Raw genomic sequence first — 23,728 nt, forward strand, 5'->3', positions numbered from 1 at the left:
AAGCCAACTTTCCCCATTCTCTTTCTGCTGGTTACTGAGCCATTGCTAGCGACACTTGGGTATAATCCCGATATTAACAGTATTAACTTCAGCTCTTGCAGGCAATTGGTAGCTGCATAGGCTGAGGGCGTTCTGTTATTTACCGAGGAGGCTGATTGGGTCATTCCCCGCATTATGCAGGAGCTAGAGAGGCACTCCGTGTCAGGCTGCTCCCTTAACAGGGACAAAACCGAGGTCTTACCACTAAATATCCACTGTACTTCCTCAGTGATAGACTATTTGAGTTTGAAATGGCAGCCAGAAGCCCTTAAATATGTAGGTATCTGGTTTGGTAGAGACTTGAAAAACTAAATCACCACTAATGACAATAAAACACTGACCAAAATAAAATAAAAAAGTTGAACGCTTGGTCTCCCAAACTTGTTACCTGGTGGGGTTGGGCCGAAACTGTCAAAATGACAACAGCTCCACTGGTTAATTTATTTTCCAGTATGCTCCCAGACGTTCCTTCCCCCCTCCTTTTTTAAAACCGTGGACAAACACATCTCTGAATTCCTACGCAATGACAAGAAAGCGAGGATCTCCATGAATACTTCGAAAATGAATAAGACCAAAGAGAGCCTTAACCTTCCCGACTGTCCAGGATATCAAACAGGTGGTTTAGGACGCAGGATGCCCACTTCATCATATTCTGGAAAGCTTTGTTACATGCCAAATAGTTTTAAGGCTGATCTCATGCACAGGCTCATAGAGCCAGAAGTTACCCTTTGCTCGGCTCTGGTGGGCTCTCTCCGAGTATTTGTTGGCTTGCGCAGCCTTCAGAATGACAGGTTAACTCTCATAGGATCGGGGGGTGCGCTAGGTGGCGCGCGATCAAGATGGCCGCACACCAGTGAGGCTCCTGCCCTGCCGAGCGGAACAATATCATTAGGCCCCATCCTTGGCTAAAACTAAGCTCTGTTTTCTACACCACAGAAGACCGGAATCGCCACTGATCACGGCGGTGCAGTTTCTGGACGAAGGAGACCGATCGCGACGAAATGGCAGACTGATGACGGTCCCTACAGACGGCTGCCCCTCCGGCCTCGTTTGGGAAGACGGCTGCGACGGCTAGGCGAGCCCAGGGTCGCGTGGGCCCTGCGGGCGGGTGTGGTTTGCCGGCCCGTCATACTACTGTATGCCGTAATAGCACTGTGCTCCTCCGAGGCGGGTGCCTCTGCCGGATCCCCTGCCTAAGGACACTGCGCAGTATAGCGCCTGGCCCGGGAGACCTTCACCGTCCCCTGATCAGGTGTAGCTGCCATAGCCCGGGGGGGGGGGGGGGGGGGGGAGACAGCCGCCATTTCGACTGACGGGCGCCACGGGAACCAGCACAAGATACTGCAATAGTAGACGCTGGCGGGTGACCTACCCAAGCATAACTGTGTGCGGCGGGGACCCAGCGGAGCCTCTCCCTTCTGTGATCGTGTGCAGCATCGCCACCAGAGTTGTCATCCTGCAAATACCCATAAAGAATACGCTGCGTGACGGCCATTTTGAGTGAGGTGCGGAGTCCCTCTGGCACCATTGGCGGCTGACTGCGGGGGGAGGTGCGGCACTCCTGACAGCCACGGATTAAGGCTGCGAGTCCCGACTATCTCCGGCGCATCTAGTGGTGGCTCCCTGCATTGCCAACGATTCACACAGTGACATACCGCGTCATAGCACCACCAGCACACGCGAGGAGCGGGCACAAAGAGAAGGTTAGGCCGATGCCCGGAATAGTAAGGGGGACGGACAGCTCAGCAATACAGTTGTGGGGGTTGGAGGGAACAGTGGGCCCAACACGCCGAACACCTGTGCCGCTCTGACAGGCTTACGTCCTGGGCGCTCTTGGGAAGGACTTACTGGGGCAGCCTCCAGATACATCTCGACGTCTAGGGAGTGACGGTATATACCGACACTACGCCCGAGGGCGCCCCGTTAAGTCTCAGCATGGGGCGTACCAATACCAAGCAGACAAAATTGCCATTTGAAACACACAAAACACCCAGGTCCAGCTCGGCGGATCACGCAGACTCGGATAGCATGGACACTCAGGAGGAGGAAGATTGGAAGGCGCTCCTACATGGTATGAAACAAAGCCTCACAACCATCGCTGAGAAAATAGATACCATGAATACACGTATGGACTCAGTTGTTAATAAACTAGACCACCATGAACAACGTCTCAAAGAAGCAGATAGAGTGTCTGACCTGGAGGATGGCGCCACGGCAAACAAAGAACATGTTTCGCAGATGGATAAATTGCTCAAAATAATTGCAGATAAGAACGAGGATTTAGAAGCCCGATCCAGAAGAAACAATGTGCGCATCCTGGGCTTAGCGGAATCGACCAATACGGGTCGCATGGAAGACTTCATTGTAAAATTGGTCGTGGAGCTGTTCGGTCGAGACTCCTTCTCTGCCCACCTCACGGTGGAGAGAGCGCACAGATCCCTGGCTGTCCGCCCACCCACTGGAGTACCACCTCACCCAGTGATAGCACATTTTTTAAACTACAGTGACAGACACGGTGTTTCGCCTTGCTCGAGAGAAGAAACAAATCCACTATGAAAACACCATACTGTCGTTCTTTCCAGACTTCACGCAAACCGTGCAAGATGCAAGGCGCAAATTCACTGCTGTGAAGAATAAACTACAGGCGCAATTGATTGCCTACACTATGATGTACCCAGCGAAACTAAAGATAACACTCCAGGGGAGGCAACATTTCTTCCAAAACCCACAACAAGCAGAGGACTACCTCAAACGGAATCGTCGAGCTGCATCTGCCGGAACGGGCAGGCAAGAACACTCCAGATCCCAGTCTCCCCTATCAAATCCAGACTAAGACGAGCAACTGCTACCGAAACCCGCGTGATCAGCATTGGTGATCTGAATCCGAGGAACTGGCCTACATTGGTGATGTATTGAAGTTTATATATCATTATTATCTGTTCCGCCCGGACTCTCACCTCCCTCCTGCCATGGCTGCCCGCTGATGCAGCGGTGTAGCGGGTAGGTGCAACAGTGGAGGAGAGTGGGTACTGCGTGAGCCCCTAGTGACTCTCCCACGAGGGCGTTCCCCCAAATCTCCTACAAGGAGGGACAGTATTGGTTGGACTGAAGGTTCTTAACAGTAGGGAGGGTACGTATGCCCGGCGAGTTGGGGATGCCGTAGTGGGTGGGGGGAGGGTGTTTTATGTTTGATGCAATGTTATCTACCCAGTTGGTTAGCAGGGGCAATATAGTATTCAGTCGCAGTCACGATAGACGAAGGCATGACAGACATCACACGGGATATTAACAATCTAAATGTATGATCATGGAATATACGGAGTCTGAATAACCCTAGGTAAAAGAGGCAGGTACGAGGCTACTTAGACATCGCATCGCAGTCGCACTGCTGCAAGAAACACACTTGAATGCGGAACTCGTACCTCATATCGTTATTTTGCATTGTACTCCGGTTACTCTCGGGGAGTGGCCATTTTCAAACGAGGAGTGAGGTTCATGCCCAGTGGGTCAGAAGCGGATACTAACGGGAGGCACTGCCTGGTATGGGGGAGGCTCAACTCATATGACGTGACATTCGCGAATTATTACGGACCTAATACTGACGATCCACATACTTTGCTTTTACTATGGAGTAAAATCCAAACGATAGGTACCACTTATGTTATCTGGGGGGGGGGGGGGGATTTTAATACAGTGGTGCAGCCCCAGATGGATAGATCTCTAGTTTCCCCAATGCATTTCACGACCACGCACCGAGTACTAAAAGATATAATAGACAACAACTACCAACTTGACACATGGCGGTATAAACACCCTATGCAGCGGGAGGGCACGCACCACTCGGCGGTTCACTCGTCTTGGGCTCGACTTGACTACCTGATCGTATCAGTCGGGATGGCGCATTGGCTAGTACATGTAACCCATGTGGCTCACACATATTCAGATAATTCCCCCGTGGTGATGGAGCTGCAGCCCCCGATAAGCCACACCCCGTATAACAGTTAGCGTCTCAATCCCCTGCATCTCCAAGACACAGTTTTTAGGACGGAAATTGAGCGGGAAATTAAGGAATTTTTTTAACGGAATGTGCAGTCTGTTTCCAGCCTCACTGCTGTCTGGGAGGCATTTAAGGTCACGGCCAGGGGATGGTGTATCTCAAAGGGTGGGGGCATACTCAAAACTCTACGCAGGGACCTGCATAGCCTGGAAGGGGAACTTAAAGCGCTAGAAACAGAGCTTCAGGCACACCCGAATGATGGGGCACATAGAGCTAAAATACGGGAAACACTCACAGAATACGAGGAAACCACGAGCAGGGAAAGTAACTTCTGAGGGAAACCATACCTGGCCAGGGTTTATGGTGAAGGTGATCGTCCAGGGAAGGTTTTAGCACGCATGATTAGGCCCCCTCCCCCCCCCCCCCACCCCGCCCCCCCCCCCCCAAGTTCTCAAACTTTGTCGCGGAGATACAAGATGCACAGGGGACCATATATAGAAACCTCTCTGATCAACTCAATACGTTCCGGGAGTACTATAATACACTGGCACCCCGCTCGATTTGCCACAATACTTAGAGGACACAGCATTGGCATGGTTAGGACCTAATCAACAAAAATTCCTGAATTTGGAATTGGAGGTGGACGAGATTACTGAGGCAATAATGCATATGAAATCAGGGCGAGCCCCGGGCTCAGAAGGCCTGCCAATAGAATTTTATAAAGCCTTCGCACCAATTTTAGCACCCATCTTGAAAGAAGTGTTCTATGCGGCGTTAGAGGAGGTCAGCCTACCGAGAACCATGCGGGAGGCTCAAATAACCGCGCTACTAAAACCCGGCAAATCCCCGCTACACTGTGAATCATACCGACCCCTATCTTTACTGAATTGTGATACTAAAATCCTAGCAAAGGTTTTAGCGATCCGCCTCAGTTTTTCGATGGAAAGATTGGTGTTGCCGGATCAGGCGGGATTCATCCCAAATCGTGCCACATCCCACAACCTTAGAACACTTTTAGCAGTACTGCAAGGCATAGATCCCAATTGCTCAGCGGTGGCGGTTTTTGACGCCACCAAGGCGTTTCATTCAGTGGAGTGGGATTACCTGATGGGAAATCTGAGTTACATGGGGATGCCCTTTACCCTCTTGAACTCGGTTAAACTGCTGTACACGCGGCCGATAGCCACAGTCCTGCTGAATGGTGCACGTTCTTCTCACTTTATCGTTTCCAGAGGCACAAAGCAGGGATGTCCGCTATCCCCAATTTTATTTGCTTTGGCCATCGAGCCCTTGGCAGCAAAGCTACGACAGCATCACAATGAGAGATCCCTGATTTATCCTGCTAGACAATTGCTTATCTCCCTCTATGCGAACGATATGACCCTGTATATCAAAAAGCCTCAAGAGAATCTTAATCCTGTGTTGAGGGAGATAACCAAATTCAGCGCCATTTCTGGAATACAAATAAATTGGACTAAATCTGCAGTATTCCCCCTCACGCACAAAACCCTACCACACAATTGAATTATCCCCTGGTTTGGGAGAGTGACGAGTTAAAATACCTAGGGGCACATAAAACCAGGGATGCGTGCGAATTATGGCGTAGATATTGACAAGACAACATCACCAAATGGATACGACTACCACTGTCGATGGCAGGGAGGATATCCCTTATTAAGATTATTCTACTACCTAAATGCCTGTATCTCTTCATCAACATCCCATACCATCCCAGGAGGTCCTTCTTTAACACACTTAAGACACAACTTATAAGACTTATATGGGGCGGGAAACAGGCGTGGCTCAGCCTAGCCACATTGATGTTGCCGTACCAACAGGGGGGATACGATGTTCCCAATTTTGAGTACTATTACTATTGTGCGCAGGCACATTTCGCAGTTTACTGGGTTCACCCGCCTCCCTTCATGCCTCATCTGGTGGTGGAAGACGGCTATATGTCGCCGATGCCTCCAGAGGGCTACCTCTTTACTAGGGCGAAGGAGCGAGAGCGAGACCCCTCCACGGTGGACGGTACTCTCGCTGCGTGGAGACAGATTGCACGCAGGTTAGGAGCCCCCATGATGTATTCCCCTAGGATGCTCCTGCTACGTAATCCCTTATTGCAAGTCACAAATGAGGGGATATGCCGCAAACTGCTTGATGGTCTGCATTACACCACCTGGGGGGGGGCCGGGGGGGGAATCTATATATCGGGGGACAATTTCGCTCTAAGGCACAATTCTTTGGCACACGTGCCCACAACCAAGGACACCTTTATGTATATTCGACTTAGGCAAAGCGTAAAAGCGGTAACCCCTGCATTTCCCGAAGAGCCAGATATATTTGCACCCCTACATGACTTATTACAGGCGGAAGCCCCACGACAGGTCACATCACTCTTGTATAAACACATACAGAATGCGCCACCTCCCCAAACTCCACGGGCCAGACGGGAATGGGACAACGACCTAGATATACCACTGACAGACGAGCTATGGGAATTTAGTTGCAAGCAGACGGAGGAGGTCACAGGCAATAGTAGGCTACGCCTCATACACTTAAAATTTCTGCATAGATTATACCATACTCCGGTCAAACTGCACAAACTCCTACTGCGGGAACATGACAACTGTGCAAGATGTGGAAGTGAAGGAGCAGATTTCATACATTTAGTGTGGAGCTGCCCTCAGGTGGCTGCCTACTGGACACAGGTTTTTGACGGGATGTCCACAATGATAGGTGCTCAAATATCCCCGAACCCGCTCATGGCTCTTCTAGGGCTCACTCAGGACATAAAAACAGTGCATAGGAAATATTTGGCAATGGGTTTGCTCCTAGCGAAACGTAAGGTAGCATGCAAATGGGGACGGGGGCGCACTCCTAAGTTCAAGGAATGGATAAATACGATGTCCACGTGGCAAGATCACATGTATTATTATGCCGAAATATTACCCATAAAATCGCGGCCGAAAGACATCTGGGGACCCCTGACTGTCTTTCTCCTGGGGAACGAGACAGTTCAGGGAGAGGGCCAGGGAGGGGGTGGGGAACCAGGAAGGAGGACAGTCCTAGAGCCCGCTCGTGGTCCTCACAGGCAGAATCTGAGGCATTGTCGAATTGCAGTGAAATTGTGGCAAATGAGTAGTGATGCTGGAAAGTGGGACAGGTGAGTTTTTGGGTACCTGCCATAGTGGTAGGAGGCTAAACTACCCTCCTAGTTTAAGCAGTAATTGTGATGTCCGCATATCGCATACCCTAATGACCCCGTATACTACGGAATGTAATGCTATTTGTATACTATAATCATGTGCTGCCCTATGGTCACTGGATGGGGGTTTTGCAAATGTTAGATAAGGGGGCGGGGGGGTAGTTGATGCTATGCAACAAATTTGTACGGGAAGGTGTAAGATTAGCGCATCATTAATGCACCTGAATTGTTGATTGACATTACACTGATGTACTGTAAAAGAAAAAAAAAAGAAAGAAAAACTCTTAATAGGATCAAACAGCCCTTTGAAATACTAAGAATATTTGCTACACAACAAAAAATAAAACTTGATAAAAAGACTCCCAACAAGAGCGGGTGTGACAGACAGAGAGGCATGCATTCACAGAGAATTTGCTTAATTCAGACTGCTCTTGACCAGAAAAGCTCAGCCCAAATGTATAGCTACCGAGATGTTCAGTGATTCTTGTCTACAAGTGAAAGGTTATGGAGGGTGTTTTTTTTCCTTTTCTGTTCTCTTTATTCCTGCAATTGAGAATAAATACCAGGCAGTAGGCAAGTTGCTTCCATAGGGAACCCAGCAGACATTAAAACTTTAAATTAAAGGTAAAGAGACAGCCTACAGGGAAAATTATGAACCTATATCAGTGGACTATATCCAGAGAGGCAATCCCAATAGCTTAAATCTACTAACCAGCTTGGGTCGTGAGCACATTACCTTCTCCATGAGTAATTTGTATTTAGAGATGTGATGAACACGCACAGATGGAGGTGAAGTAAATATATACATGTAATAATACTCGGACTCACTTGTCGAATGGCAAGTGCTCCCTGTGGGTCGACAGTCAACTCCGCCAAATGAACTCCGAACTCTGCAAACAGGAGTAGAAAGAAAAGCCAAAGTGAATAGAGTTTTGTACAAATAGTGAAAGTGATTTGCGAATCAGACATTCCCTTCTGTATGCAGCGCGCACAGACTTCAAAGCTGCTACTGGTTGTGTGCAAAATGAAGTTCACAATGTAGTTTTCTAGGATTGTCAGATTACTAAAGTACTGCTCCCTTCCGAGAATTCATCATCAATACTGTAATTTTCCATTATAACTGCTCTTTTTTAAAACCCACCCGAAAACAAAATTAAATATTCTTTAAAAAAAAAAAAAAGACGATGGAGCCAACAAAAGCAACAGTGTGAAGATTTCAAAACCAAAGTGTCTCTATAAACATTTTGTTGTGCTTAACATGACAAAGTTTCATAAAACTAAAACAATGGCTGTGAATGGGTCAACCGAATCCTGTTCAGAACGGGAGAAATATATATATTTTTTGAAGTCTGGACGTGTGAGTTGGAGAAAACTATATGTGAACAGTGGAGACAGACAAAGAAAGCTGAGGCAACGTGGCTTGGTCTGAGGTACAGGGTTCATGCCGATTGGCAATGCATTATTGTTTGCCTCAAAGATTTGAAACATGATGGAAAACAGCTAGTCGGAACTTGCACCCTAGAAGAACAAGGCCTTTGCAAGACCTAATGAAGAGCTGAGGCCAAGGAAGTCATGCAAATGGGGCGAGCCGAATCATGAGAGGGGGGGCCTGCCTCAGTGCTTTGAAAGCCAGCTGTCCCTGACCTCGTTCTCGCGTACTAGCGAATGATCTACCCTATGTGCTGTGAATGGATGAAAGTGTGGACAGAAATGCTCAAGTTCTCATTGGTGTGTAATGCCAATAATCCATACATTCATTACTTCAGCAATGTATGTCTGACTTGTATTACCATCTGTGTTATTGCATGTAGGACTGCCCCTTCCTATTCCGCATCTGAAGGTGGGGCTGCAGAGCACCTATCAGACAAATTTGATAAGTGGTGCCATGTGAAGTGTACTAACCGCAACCAGTCCTTTAGCCAAATTCGCATTTTGAGACTTGGGTGTATACTTTTTCAATTAAAAAAATACAAGCTGCAGAAGGTACGGCGTTGCTAGCTAAAAATACCAGACTGACAATGTCTCCTGACAATTGGCAAACACTGCAGTCACAGGTAAGTATCACTTAAGAGAGAGAGGTACAGTGGAAGCAGGGGTGGCAGGCAGGGTTGAGGAAACATTCGTCACATGTTGGCATCGCCTGTAAAAGACCGGTAGTATTAGGTAAGGCTCAGTCACATGGCTCTGAAAGGCGGCTAGGACTCGTTCAGATTCTGTCACAAGTCAAAGGAATGACAAAGACTGTAGGGCTTGGCAGTCAGTCACTTGGCAGGATCACATCGCAAGGTTGTGTGGGCTGGGAATAAATTAGTTGTATGACAGTTTTGCATGTGAAAGAGTAGAGTGGGGACAGCGTTACTCCACTCACAAGGACCCCTCTACACATTCAAGGCCTCGTCCACCCCTACACTGCTGCATCACAGGACGGAAAAGAAGAATGCAATAATTTTGACCTGGTAGGAGGTCTTTTAAATTCAAACATCCCTCTGGACGGCCTTCCAGTGCATCTGCGAATGCAGTCCAATCACCTGATGTTTTGGCGTATCATCAAGATCGACACTACCCACACATTTGGCACATTCCATTTACCCGTATCAAATGTTTCCATGAAGCTTGAAAAGAAACTTTCAATAAATTGGTATTGGCTACATGAGCCATGTGTCGAAGATGCACCTCAATGGTCATATAGAGCAACACATTGAGTACAGGGATAAAGTCTTAAAATGCACAAAATGCTGGCTTCCCTCGCCTCCTTTGATTTTACCATTGCCACAACAACTGACCAAACTGTTCTGAAAGAGTTACGGTTTAGAGTAAAACTCTCCTGCTCCCTTGAAAGACTGGAAAATATATGGAAATGAAGATTGTAAGCTGTGCATGTGAGTGGCTAGCCTGGTATATGATACACTTATGTAAGTTGACAGACTGCATAAGTCCAGAAAACCCTTATGGTGAATTAGGAGGTCTAAGACAACCTTAAAAAGCTCTCTAAGCGGTAGCTGTGGAGAGCAGCCTTCAGGCTTAGTCCAGAAGAAGTGTAAAGCAGCTTGTTTTACCAGAATGCAATCTTCTAGGTATCGATTAAATGAAAAAGAACCACACAAGGTATTTATAAAAATATATATTTATTATATAATACTAACTAACATGTTTAGATATCTCCTACCCAGAGATATGCACAATGCACACAATACTTTGCATACAAATCACATAAACAGCACAGAATACACAGTGAACCCCAGAGAGAGACCAAACCATATATTAAGAAAGTGGTATAAGAACCACGACGTGTGTCAAGACAATGTCTAGAGGATGTAGAAGTGCCAGGCCCCCAAGGAACCACCAAAAGGTGAGTGACTAGGAACCCCACGGAGATAAGTGTGCAGTGTGGGAACAGGACTGCATTCTCTGTACAAATTAACGTGCAAGTCGTGATTGCAATTTTAAAGAAAAAAGGACCTTTCCCAGTTGTCCCTGAAGAAATCCAGTGGAAGACTTAAGGTTGGAGCGACACCCCACCTGTGGATACCCTAGCACCCACATTACCTACACCAGGGAAGCTGGGTGCACAGGTGTTAAGTAGTGTCAGAAACCGCCGTCGAAACCAATGGAGGACTTCAGGAAAGTGTCACTGCTGGAGAAGGAGAAAGTGTCCGGTGGAATCCGAAGGTGAATTCTAGCTGTTAGGTACCTGCAAGCAGAGGGGACGGTGTCTATGTCACACAAGATTGATCTGGAGACCTGAAGACGAATGCCCACCAATGTTGAGTGTTGCAGGAGAGTCGACAGTGACCTTGACTCTGCAGCTGTGAGGACCAGGCGACACAGATGAAGACTAGGAGCTGTGCACGAGCTGTCCCACGTCGGATGTCGAGAGCTGATGGGTCGGTGTCCATCTGAAGCACCAACAAGCCTTGGCAACTGCAAACAACATGGATGTCGAAGAAGGTGCAATGTCAGGACCAGCAAGGCTCAGTGGACTCACCACAAGCATGGGAGTCAGGGCAGGCCCCAAGCAATCATGAGCCCAAAAGAAACAAAGATGACCCTCAAATGGACCCACAGGACGGAGGCACTGGTGTCCAGAGAGGACCTTAAGCGTCCCACCAAAAGATGCAGGCCACGATACAAACAATGCAGACGAAGATTCTCGTCACTGGAGATGCTCGAGGCTGGGGCTACTTGGAGCCCGAAGATCTTGGTGGAAGGTAGCCAACGAGTCTTTGCAACGGCAAGTCGACGCAGTGCACAGGGGTTCGGTTACTGCAGCTCCTCTGGGGGATACTGGCCTCAAACTTGGTGGTGAGAGGGCCAAGCAGGCCTCGAGAGATGTGGAGAACCCCCACCTGTGTTGCCGAGCCTTTCTGAGTCCCTGGGAGTTCAGGATCAGCAGACCGGTCAGCTTCGTTGCATTACAAGCAGATGCAGGGAAGTGACTCCTCCTCTCCAAAGGAGATTTCTTCAGGTGTCTTTGGTGCCCACAGGCCTTGGAAAGTTCCTGTATGGTACACAGGCGATGCAGCAGACTGAAAGGGGGACAAAGTCGAGCCCAAACGTAGTACAGCGAAGTCCAGAGTGCCCAGATGGTAGAAGTTGAAGTGGTGTCTGAATTGAATCGTGTTCCATGACGAATCTCGGGACCTACCCAAAGTTATGCCCTTAAGTACACTAGGGAAAGGGTTTGGACGATTTAAGGTTCCCTCCCAAGGGAGGAAGTGTACAGTGGGGAGGATACTCCCATATCCTTTGTCCGATTTCGCGCCAGAGCAAGAGCCAGCGGCTCCCAGAGCTGGTTTTAACTGGACTATGCAAGGAGGCACCAAATGTGCCCGTCATGCAGACTGAGTGGCGCTGGCAAGGACACCCACCCGGCCCCAATACACTAAATCCTGTCTGGGAAGTGGTCACAACTCCCTGTGACAGGATACCTATTGTTCTGCCTTTCGCCTGCTCGAGCCTGGCTCAGCAGCAGGAGGGCAGAATCGGGTCTCTGGTCGGAAGCAACCATGTTGTGCTGTCCGGGTTTAGAAGACTGGTGCCGGGAGCACTGAGAGCCTAACAGAGGTGTTCTGGTGCTTGGAATCATACCTCACACCGTTTACGGTGTGGGGGTATGATTCCAACATGTTTGATACCAAACATGATAGGAATCGTTGCAGCCAGTTTCAAGAGGGTTGTCGCGTAATTACGCGGTGCCCCCTTGTATGGTATATGGCTGTTTCACTTACAACCCAGGAGAATGGACTCCGTAGGCTGTAGGGGTATCCTGCTCATGCAGGGGCACCCTCACACTTCGAACCAAGCACCCTGCCTTTAGGATTGCAAAGGCCTGCTATAGGAGTGACTTATAGGTTTTCAGTGCAGTGACCCTAGATATAGGAAACCTATATCTTTCGTAAGTGGTGCTAGCATCAGCTTACACAGGCTGCAATGGCAGGCCTATAGTTACAGTTTGAATGGTCTCCCATGGGTGGCATAATACATGCGTCAGCCCATGGGGGACCTCTGGGGTACCTATGCCATGGGTACCTTGGTACCATATACTAGGGACTAATAAGAGTACCTCGGTAACCAATCTGGGATGTACCCAAGTACTGAACAGAACAATTTAAGGGAGAAAGCAGAGAGACTGGGGTCGTGATTAGCAGGATCCCAGTCAGACTAGTCAAAACAGCTTAGCACCAGGCAAAACGTGGGGGTATCCATAAAAGCAGCTTCTACTTTCCTACAGTACAGCTTTAAGAGGAGTGAATTTGATGCACATTAATCCAAAAAGCATATTAAATGTGTTAGCGCACTCAGACCCACAGGTGGTGGGGGTGGTATAAAGGGATGTACAGAGAAGCACCACTAAGAAAACGCATGTGAATGCTTAAAGGCTCGATATTAAAATCCGGCAACCAAAGGCATTAATGATGAAACATAACATGGTAAGGGTTCTTTATCTGTTTTCCAACTAGTTGGGTTACTCTTTCTCTTCCTGAGGCAGCCGCGGCCCTCCCTACAAAGCTTCATTCTTATGTGCACGACTTAAGGGTGTGACGTTATTTGCAAAGGCAATGACAAACATGGGAACCTCCTTTTACATGCAACAAAAAATACATTAGAAGTGCAGGACCAGTTTATCATTACTCAACTCTTTGGGATGCCAGAAAGGATGCATGGCCAGGGCTACAAGTGACGATTGGGTGGCTGCCAACGTCGAAGAGGAATTTAGTCCACGTGCCCATCTCCCCAACACCTCGACATTGCGGAAAGGTACTGTAAGAAATTGTATTTGGGGTAGTTGACTATCCACCTCAAGAAATAATCACTAAATTAACCTGAGCTCAATCACTCGGTAGCTATTTCACAGAGCAGACCAGCCTAACTTAGGGCAATGTGAAAAGTATTCCTGCAGCAGCAAATAGTAACAAAGTCAAAATGCCGAATAAAAATCCCTAACCGAATTAGAAATAGAGTAAAGTGTAATAAACAAAGCGACACCAAAATGACAAAAACCCAATAAAGAGAACCGGAGATATGAATTTTTAAAGATTTCAAGGACAATAACACCAAAAAGCACAGAGCGATAATATTATGGGCCGGTAGACAGTTACCTAGACACAATTTCAGGCTGGCTGTGATGGAAAGTGGGTCAGATACATCAACCAAGTTGGTCCCGGTTGCTGACGAGAAGTTACTTATTTGTAAAATGCTTTATTAAAATATAATGTGCAGAGTTTTATCTTTAAAAATGAAGTGTTAAGTGCAAAAATTGTAGTAGTCATTAATACTTCAAAACTATTGGCATGTTGCCTAGAAATGAAGTATAGTTTATTAATTTGACGTAACCACAGACCCTGTTAATGAAATAAGACATGAATACCGAAAAGCTTGTTTTTTCAGACTTCACAACCGTTGTGCAAGATGTTTTTCTTCTCTTTGCTGCCGACGTTGCAATTTTGAAAGCTACTGTTTATAAACTAATTATCAGACATTTGTTGTATTAGACGACTGATAGTACAGTTCTCTTTACAAATGATGTAGACGACAGGGAGGATGATTCACATACACATGCTTAAAAGACAATTGAACTCGGGTGAGAATATGAGGGTAAGCCTGTTTCCAGGAGTGTGCTGAAATCCAATTAGTCAACAAGAAGAAGAAAGAATATATTTGTTGCAACAAAGTAAATGTGCATTTAATTAGTGTGTGATCTTAGACTAGAGAGAAGTTAGGTGTGTCCCCTGTCCCAGACTCTTCAAGAGGATACTCTTTACTGGGTTGTCTTGGACATCTCCTTCCAAAAGTCTCACTTCCTGATTTGCTATTAGAGCTGAGGATACTATCCAGCGTATTATGCTAAAGCTTTATGCTTGATTCTCTATCGGGAACATTCATTCTCTATCGGGAACATTCATGGGTATCTGAGCGGACACCGCCGCAATTAGCTCCAAAAGCATCTTCCAGATCCTCGACAACCTTATCCACCCCGACTGTGCCAAAAAAACCATCCCCCCCACACAGACCCTCTGTGATAATCTCGCACAGTTCTTTAAGGACAAAATTGAGACCATCATCCACATTGCCATTCCCCCTTCGCAAGATAATCTCAACTCCCCCGGGGCAGCCACGACTTACCTCGATCCATTGAGCCCAGGACTCCTACCCAGGGAATGTCTGCAGACTCTCCCCCCTATCTCGGAAGCAGACTTCGAGAGAATGGCACACGGAATCACCTCTGGGTCCCCCCTCGACCCGTTGCCAGCAAAAACATGGAAAGCGTGTGGAACTGAACTCTTCCGCACCCTACGTAGGATCTGCAACCAATCCCTGTGTTGTGGATTTGTCCCTACCCCCTGGAAGCAAGCACTCATCACCCCGCTGCTAAAGAAACCCTCATTGAACCCCGAGTGTCTATCTAACTTTCGGCCTATATCGCTCCTACCCTTTCCGGTGAAAGTTGTGGAACGCTGGGTTAGCTCCTGTCTATCGACACATCTAGAGCAGAATCACATTCTGGACGACTTCCAATTCGGATTTCGCCCAGCCCATGGTACCGAAACGGCTGTGCTTACAGCCATGGAAGAACTTCGCATGCGTGCAGACAGGGGCCACGCAGTGGCCTTGATCTTATTGGACCTGTCTGCCGCATTCGATACGGTCAACCATGTAATTCTGCTAAAGAGGCTCAGAGAGGCAGGGGTCGACGGCACCGCCTTGCTCTGGTTCCACTCATACCTGCGAGATAGGAAACAGGCGGTATCCCTCCCCCCTTTTCAATCCGCCTTTTCCCCAGTACCTCACGGGGTGCCCCAGGGTTCGTCCATCAGCCCGATCCTTTTTAACGTTTATCTGAAACCACTAATCACCCTGATTAAATCCCACAGACTGAAAACTATAAACTACGCGGACGACACCCAGCTTATCCTCTCCTGGGAGGGGGAAGACTCAATTCCCATGGAATCGTTCCACGACTGCTTAAGAGACACAGCCGGCTGGCTGCACAATAATTCCCTGCAATTCAATTCCTCCAAGACCGAGGTACTGTTCTGCACTGGGAGCCGGATTCCTCGCCGGATTCCTCGCCTATTCCCCACGGAATTCTGGCCCCCGGAAACCCCAGAAAAACCACAGCCGGTCACTAGTGTCCGCAATCTGGGTGTTATGCTAAACAACAAACTCAGCATGGAAACGCAGGTAACCAAAACAGTCTCCACCTGCTCGGCCCTACTGCGTTCTTTACCCAAAATCATGCCACTACTCCCCGCACAGGCTCGAGCACTAATAGTCAGGTGCACTATCCTTAGTCGCCTTGACTATTGCAATGCACTTCTGCTCGAGTCCCCAGCTGTGCTACTGGACAGACTCCAAAGACTCCAGTCGGCCGCAGCCAAACTAGCCCTCGGATGGACCAGGAGATCCTCGGCCACAGCAGCCTTAGCCGAGCTACACTGGCTCCCTTTGAAGCAGCGAATAGCCTTTAAAGCACTCTGCCTTGTCTTCAAAGCACTACACGGAAATGGCCCCAGATCCCTACAAAAAATGTTTTCCTGGTACACCCCCACCAGAACTCTCCGATCCGCCTCAGCCTGCCTTGTGAGGGTACCCAGATTCAACAAGGTAAGGATTGGGGGAAGATCCTTCAGAGTGGCCGCCGCTAAACTCTGGAATAGTTTGCCGGTCGACATCCGCCAAATTTCACAACTCCTTCCATTCAGAAAGCGGATTAAAACTTGGCTCTTCCCCTAAATCCCTCACAACCCCTCCCCAGTCTCCCGTCTCTTTTCATCTTAGGAGTAATCTCTCAGCGCCAGGATACCTGCCAGGTGACAGTTGCGCTATATAAATGTTTTAAATAAATAAATAAATAAATAAATTTAATCCTTCTTGCATTAATACCGATTTATTTAGAATACGGAAGTTTATTTATGGAACACTTGTTGCATTTTTATTGTATCAATTCCTTATTGATTTGCTATATTGATTTACGTTATTACCACATAATTGATTGGTATTAAACTTTTATAATGAGATTTAGAAAATAAAATCTTAAAGAATGAGAAACTAAAATATTTGAAAATGAAACCCTTTAGCTCAACGTAACTCTTTTGACTGAACTAAAAGAAATAACTGATATTGTTTTATACTGACTTCCCCTCCTCACATTTCTGTCGACATAAAAGATCCATCAACCTGTACGCAGGGTTCATGACTGGTAAGTGACAGTGAAACCATGTGCTCCAACAGTGGTAGCAGAGTATAGTTTATGTCACGAGAGAGGATCTGAAATAATTAGTCCTAGTTGAGAAATGCCCATGTCCTTAAGACCAAAGCCAAAGCCAAAGCTTTAAGATTGACGGCGTTGCGGTTTCGAAGGTGGTTGCAGTAGTGGGAGTATCAATAAGCTTGTGTGTCGCTATGATCTTTGTTGAGATTTGGTTGTGTTGTTTTGTTGTGCTTGGGAATAGTAGTGTGTAAGCGTAAATTGTTGAGCAGTTGAAGTAGTTGAAGTAGTTATCGGACTCGAAGTAGTACAAGATCCCAGAATAGATAAGCAGTTCAAACTGTGGTGTTATTTGCGGTGCACAATTGTAAGATATCTTCGAATTGCACAATTGATATAGGGACTATAACAATGATGTGATTGTACTAATATTGATTGGGGTTAGTGGAGCCTATTGCCAAAAGGAGAAGCTACATAGTTGGAGTAATTTCCCGCTGGTCAAGATTTAATTCGCGTATGTGTAAGATTAGGGAAGTCGGAGGGTGTTAAAACCTTACTTCCGATAATTTTTGTATAAATGAATGATTTGGAATTTCTTAAGTGGAGCAGACAAAAGTTAGTTGTTTATTATGCTTAGAGTTGTAGAATTTGTGTACGAGAAAGTTGAAAAGGAAGGTGAACCGATGAAAGGAGTCAGGAGAACGTCATAGGGTGCCATGCTGAGATTGGTCAGCTGGCATTAGAGTCGAGCTGTTATTGGTTAATGACGACAGAGTGCCATGCTGGGATAAAACAGCTGTTGTGAAGTGCCTTGCTGAGACTGGTTGATGAGAACTCAAATATTAAGCTGTGACATGATTGGAGAAAGATTGAAGTATACGGAATTAGAACCAGAATCAAAACCAGAATCAAAACCCCGAAATTTGAACTTAATCATTGCACATCATTTGTTGAATTATTGCAAAAATGAAATGTTTCATAACCCTTGGAGATTGGATTAGAGGTGATATAGTTCAAGAAAGTGAATATTCGTCACCAGAAGGTAGGCCAGTTTGTTACATGACGACAAATGTACGGTTTCATGCAGGTTTGTGGCTTTGTCAATGGTGCAAGATTACTGAAAATTAGAGTTCATTTATATTTCCACTAAATGGTACATTTGATTTAGAGGTTATTGAACATTTAAAGGAGAAATTATACAATATGAAAACACCTCCTAGACCCTCACATTAAGAAGCATGTAATGCTTGGGAGACAGCAGCACGTGATAAAGAGAAATATCAGAACAGGACAAAGAGCTAAGCGAAATTATGCAGATGCTCAATAGGACAAAAAATAGCAAAGGTGGAGAAAATGTATAATCGAGGAAGCTAGAATGTACCCTGTCGTGACCACAGAAAAGACTAAAAGAAATTGGAAACAAATGATGAAGAAGCTGGAAAGAAAACGGACACTGATAGCGATTCATGGATGATGTTCTGGATGCTTTATTGGCTTCAGTTCCACCACATGTGGCACCTACAACAAATACTGATAGTGATATAGCTTCTAGTGCTACAGGGGCTTCAGGCCCTGTTGACCCGAATGCAATTCAGAACAAGCGATCATTTCCAGCACTTCAAATTGCAAATATACCTGCTGAAGTGGCTCATGCTGTAATAATTCCAGGTTTTACTGTCTCAATTTTGACTGTTCCTGCGCCAGTGTCACAAGTGGTGTCAACATGGACATTGGTAGTGGCAGTTGCGACTGCACCGATCCATATTGTCCCAAATAACGTAGCTCAAGGTGCTGTAGGAGGCGAAGCTGCGACAGGGTTCATGCAGACATCGCAGAATTCACATACTGTTGCGTAGACACCACTGCAAAATGTTCAAACATTGAGAGAAGGAAGGAAGGATTGTTTTTACGACACCAGTTGCCAAAAGTGAGACCTCACCATTTGAGGGTGGAATTTTTCCATCAGGGTTTGAAGAAACCACAGACAATAAAAAGACTGAGGTGCCGAGAGATCCTATACTAGCAAAGAAAAGAGCAAGACCATTAGGTGTTTCAAAATTAAAGGTGGAATTAGAAGAAAGGATTAGGAGAGGTTTAGAACTTCCCCATGTGGAAAATTATTAGGAAAATGAACTGATATATTTGAGTAAAGAAATAATGAGACGTGCAGCTATTTCACATGATAAATTAACGGAATTAGCATGAAAATATGAAGTGGAGTGTTCCATTACAAAGATGAAGCTAATGTGACAATGTGATCTTCAAGAATGAAGTTATGTATTGGGGAATTGGTAAAATGCATCCGCAAATAGAATGATTTTGACAGATTAGAAAGCAAGTGTACAAAGAAACAAGAAATGAAACCATCACATGCAGCAGAAGCAAATATTAAACCACCACCAGCACCCCCAGATGAAGAGAAAGCATTTACTTTTCCTGTTAGGGAGATGCCAGGTGGAGAATATGTGCAAGTACCACGGATTGCAGGTGATATTGCAACACTTAAGAACAGTTTTCAGAAATTGAGAGAGAATCGTGCACAGTGGCCTGTACAAGCTGGCAGGTTCTGAGAACAGATCTGAATATTTTGACATTGTAGTACAAAGTGATTTGTGGGCTAAGTACAAAATAGCTGTACAGTGGCCATATTCTGAACCTCCAAGATATGCGCAAACTCCTGCACTTTTACCAGTGATAAGTATGATGAGGCGATTACGTTTTTGAAAGGAAAAGTTCCCATGTTGGAAAACAAGATTTTTGACTGACAATTCACATTTAAGGCGCCTGAAAGGGTGGGGGGGGTTGCCAACTTTGCGCTGTTCTAGAGGTAGATCAAAGTGGCCCATCTGTAGAAGGAAACGATAATGGCCACCAAGAGTAATTTCTTATTGACACCGGAGCGATCCAATCCACTGTTTGAACAGCGGTAGTCCTAGACCTACCCCTCTCGGGAATGAAGATCCAAGTTGTAGGTGTTACGAACAAACAATTAACCAATCCTGATTCAGAGAATTTGCATTTAAAAATAGGTTCATTTGAGGTGAATCATCAATTTGCACTAGTTACTGCACACCGGACTGTGATGAAAATGTTGAATTTGAAACGGCTCGACAAAGAACAGCTGTAGGATTATATCCAGTGAGGACAGTGGAGGATTTACATCCCTATGTGCAAGATACCTCTGGATTTACTGTATTGGACTTTTCAGGAAAAGACATTGGACTAATCAAAGGTGCAGAACCGGTCAAAATTACAGTAAAGCCGAATGCAATTTTCCCCAAGAACCCCACCTTATAATATAATGCCAGAGACAGTAGCAGTAATAACACCAGCGATTGAGAACATGCTAAAACAGGGAATTTTAAAAGCGACTCTGAAAGGATGCAACTGGTAAAGTTGTTTGGGCAAAATTGGTTCAATCCCCGATTCAGAGTCCTAGCAGAGGAGTTGTGCCACACATGTGTAAAATGTCAACAGATGCATGCAGGAAGAACACCAGTAGCTATGAGTCACAAAGGAAGGTCATGTGGACCCTTAAATAGAATGCAGTTGGACTTTATCAAGATGCCTGTATGTACCGTGCTGAGCTATGTCCTGGTTATAGTGTGCATTTTCTCTCGATAGGTGGAAGCCTACCCAACACGGAAAAATGACAGCTAAACTGCTGTTGCGTGAACTTATACAAAGGTATGGATTTCTGGTTTCTTTGGAGACAGACAGAGGCACTCATTTTAATACTGAATTCCTTAGAATGCTGTGTGTGCCTTTCCAAGTGGAACACTGTAGTGATCATCCCAAGGCTTCAGAAACAGTGGAGCAATTAAATGGAGCCCTGAAGTCATAATTGGTCATACTTTGTGCCTCTACTTCTACTAGTCATTACCATTGGTTCTGATGAGTCTTTGAAGTATTCCTGACAGGAGAACAGGATGATCACCTAATAAAATCCTTATGGGACACGCAATAAGAGTGCCTGCTGTACCTGCAAATGCACTTGTGAAATTCACAGATGACATGATACTCGATTACTGGAAAGGACTGGCTGATGTGGTACGTTCTGTTTCTCACCAGGTTGGAGTGGTCACTGCCTATCCACATCAGGAGCAGTACCATGACCTTAGTCCTGGTGATTGGGCTTTGGTGAAGAAGCATTTGTGGAAGTCCTGTTTGGAACCAAGGTGGAAAGGCCCCTACCAAGTCATCTTAAATCACAAACACTGCTGTCAAATGTGCTGGGATACCCAACTGGGTGCATGCACCACAAACTCAGAGTAAAGCGACCGCATGAAGATACAGTGTTCTTTGAGCAAAGTCAAAGAGCTCCTCTGACAGTACATCGGGAAGAACAAGAGAGGGGAGAAAAACAGCAAGAACTCACCAGTACAAGTTTGTGAAATATCGCAAAGTTGTGTGGAAATACCCACTGAAGAAACAATTAGAGTATCACAAGAGCAACTGAATAACCCAAATGAAGGAACGAGTGAGAAAAAGATAAATATGAGGATTTGAATGGCCAAATGGTAAGAGGCGATTAAGATCAAGTGCGTCTATCGAACGTATACCGCCAACAATAATCGAAAAAACAGTATCCAGTGATATAAGTGACACAGAGGAGGATCTGCACACACTGAGGAGATCCAAGAGAGCAAGAGTACCTTGTTGAAGATACTCATTACCTAAATTGACTTACAATGCCAGAAATGTGGGAAGTGGTTAAAAGTCAAGATAAATTGAGCTCAGAGTTGTTTGAACCTCCATGATATGCTACACTGTCAAACAGGGTGGATTAAAACAAAATATTTTAAATAAATATGCAATTGAGAACTTAAACATTATTCAAATTTAAGACTGAAAGCATCTTCAACGACAAGTGAATAACGGTGTTAAACTCAAGAAGTAAAAGAGACTGAAGTAAGAAAAGAGTTAATAAAATAAAAATAATTAAGAAAAATTCCCTAAGGCAAAGGCTGCAGTAGAACATTAGGCATAACACACTTAGAAGTAGACAGAGTAGGACTAGGGATGCCTAGTATTGGAGTTTGTACAAACAAAATGGGAAAGCTATCAAAGCATTAAAAACAAACCTAATGATGTTTTGCCATCACAAAGGGCTTCAAAAACTACTTTACACTTGAAACACCCCTCACAGAGCAGGTGAGAGAGTGTACCTTCCCGGGAATTGACATAACAGAAAACAAAATGGCACAAAGGACATACACAGAAGTAGCACTCTCCGAATACAACTTGCGGGACAAATCTTGCGCTTTGTAAGGGGGATGAACAGGCACTTGATTTCTCCCACTACTGAGGCGTATAAGCTATTGCCCAGAATGCTGTTCTGTAAGGAGCAGAGATCTGGGGCTATTCAGAGCAAGCTTTTGTTGAAGCTTTTTGATCTCAATCATCTATTAAATCTACCCTCCAGCACCTTAATAGTCCTGTTACATCTAGACATTGAGATGCTGGATACTTTCAGGTTAGTCAAGTTGCAACCTGTATTTTACTGGGCCGGGGAAATGGGGCACACCCAAGCTAGAGCAATATAAGAAGGTGCTGCAGGAAATATTGTCCCTTACTGGAAGTGGCTCATTGGCCTGGTTCAAACATGTACGAACCGTGTAATGACAGATTGCTAATTATGATCTTTGGACCAACCCAGAGTCTATAACCCAGGAAGTTGAAAGCAAGATCAGACTTACATACAAAAAAAAGTGCATGGTAATGCTATAAAACGACAGGATCATAGGCACATAAACTAAAGCCTCTCTTGATAGGAAGTGCTCCCCTAGTTTTGAGATATACTTGGATAAAGTTGAACCATCAGTGGCTAAAACTTTGTATATTTTGCTAAGAATTGGCACCTTGACCCTGAACCATTTTATTTAAATAGAGGCATGGTCATGGTAAAACAACCCATTGTTATAAAAATCGGGAGTACATTGCACATGGAATCCACTCTTTAGCCTTCCGTCTAATACACAGATTCCAAAGAGCAAAATGGCTAAAAGCACAAGTTCAAGAATATGGGTATTTGTAACATGGGAGCCACTGTACAACTGATAACGTGAGACACCTTGAGCACTATGGTATTTTCCATTCCACATTTAACTAAAATGCTGGAAAGTTAGGAAAAGTCAAACATCTGAAATATCCTAAAGGTCTCTCCTTTCAGCATGTTTTATAGCTATATTCAGTAGTTTTTAATTACCCTTTTATGTTTTATGGGCATTGTCCCCAAATAAATTACTTACAAATGTTTCTTTTATGTTTAAATGGCTATCTACAAAATATACTGGATATCAACTAAATTATAATGAAGAACTTATATAGTGTTCGGTGGTAAAAGAAAAATCCTGCAATTGATGGAGAAAATGCTACATACACCAGCAGAATGTTCTCCACCATACTATGCTTAGGACACAAAATTCCACCAGCGGACTTAATAGTGGATTTCGAATTTCGTTCACTTATTGAAGGAATTTCTTTTACTACCCACCTTTAGATCAAACTGACCAAAAAAGCCAACTCAGGGGATTGGTAGGGACTGTGTGGCAAACCAGAACACTGCTCCACACCCTAGTGGGCCACCAGGGTGGGGGCTGGTTTTGGCACCTGGGTGGCAATTTTTGTTACCGGGGGCCAGCAAAATTGTCCCATTGTAACAAAATCGCCCGAAACCGGCCCCAGCAAACAGATCGGCGGCACACCCCCCCTACCCCCTCGCAGTTTGCCAGGGCCAGTTTCGGTTCCCAGTCTGGCCCTGGCCAGTAGGCCA

At 45.6% G+C, this 23,728-nt stretch overlaps 1 protein-coding gene across 1 annotated transcript in view; it reads right to left on the bottom strand.

The window, feature by feature from the left end:
* LOC146866935 (importin-9-like) overlaps nucleotides 1-23,728 on the bottom strand; it is a 226,533-nt gene that overhangs the window by 168,108 nt on the left and 34,697 nt on the right. Inside the window, exon 2 of the mRNA XM_085618421.1 lies at nucleotides 8,073-8,134. Within this exon, the coding sequence (XP_085474547.1) occupies nucleotides 8,073-8,134 (62 nt within the window). The remainder of the gene's footprint in view (nucleotides 1-8,072; nucleotides 8,135-23,728) is intronic.

This window comes from Triturus cristatus, chromosome 1_2 (genome assembly GCF_964204655.1).
Source record: "Triturus cristatus chromosome 1_2, aTriCri1.1, whole genome shotgun sequence".
In the NCBI taxonomy this organism is placed as follows: Eukaryota; Metazoa; Chordata; class Amphibia; order Caudata; family Salamandridae; genus Triturus; species Triturus cristatus.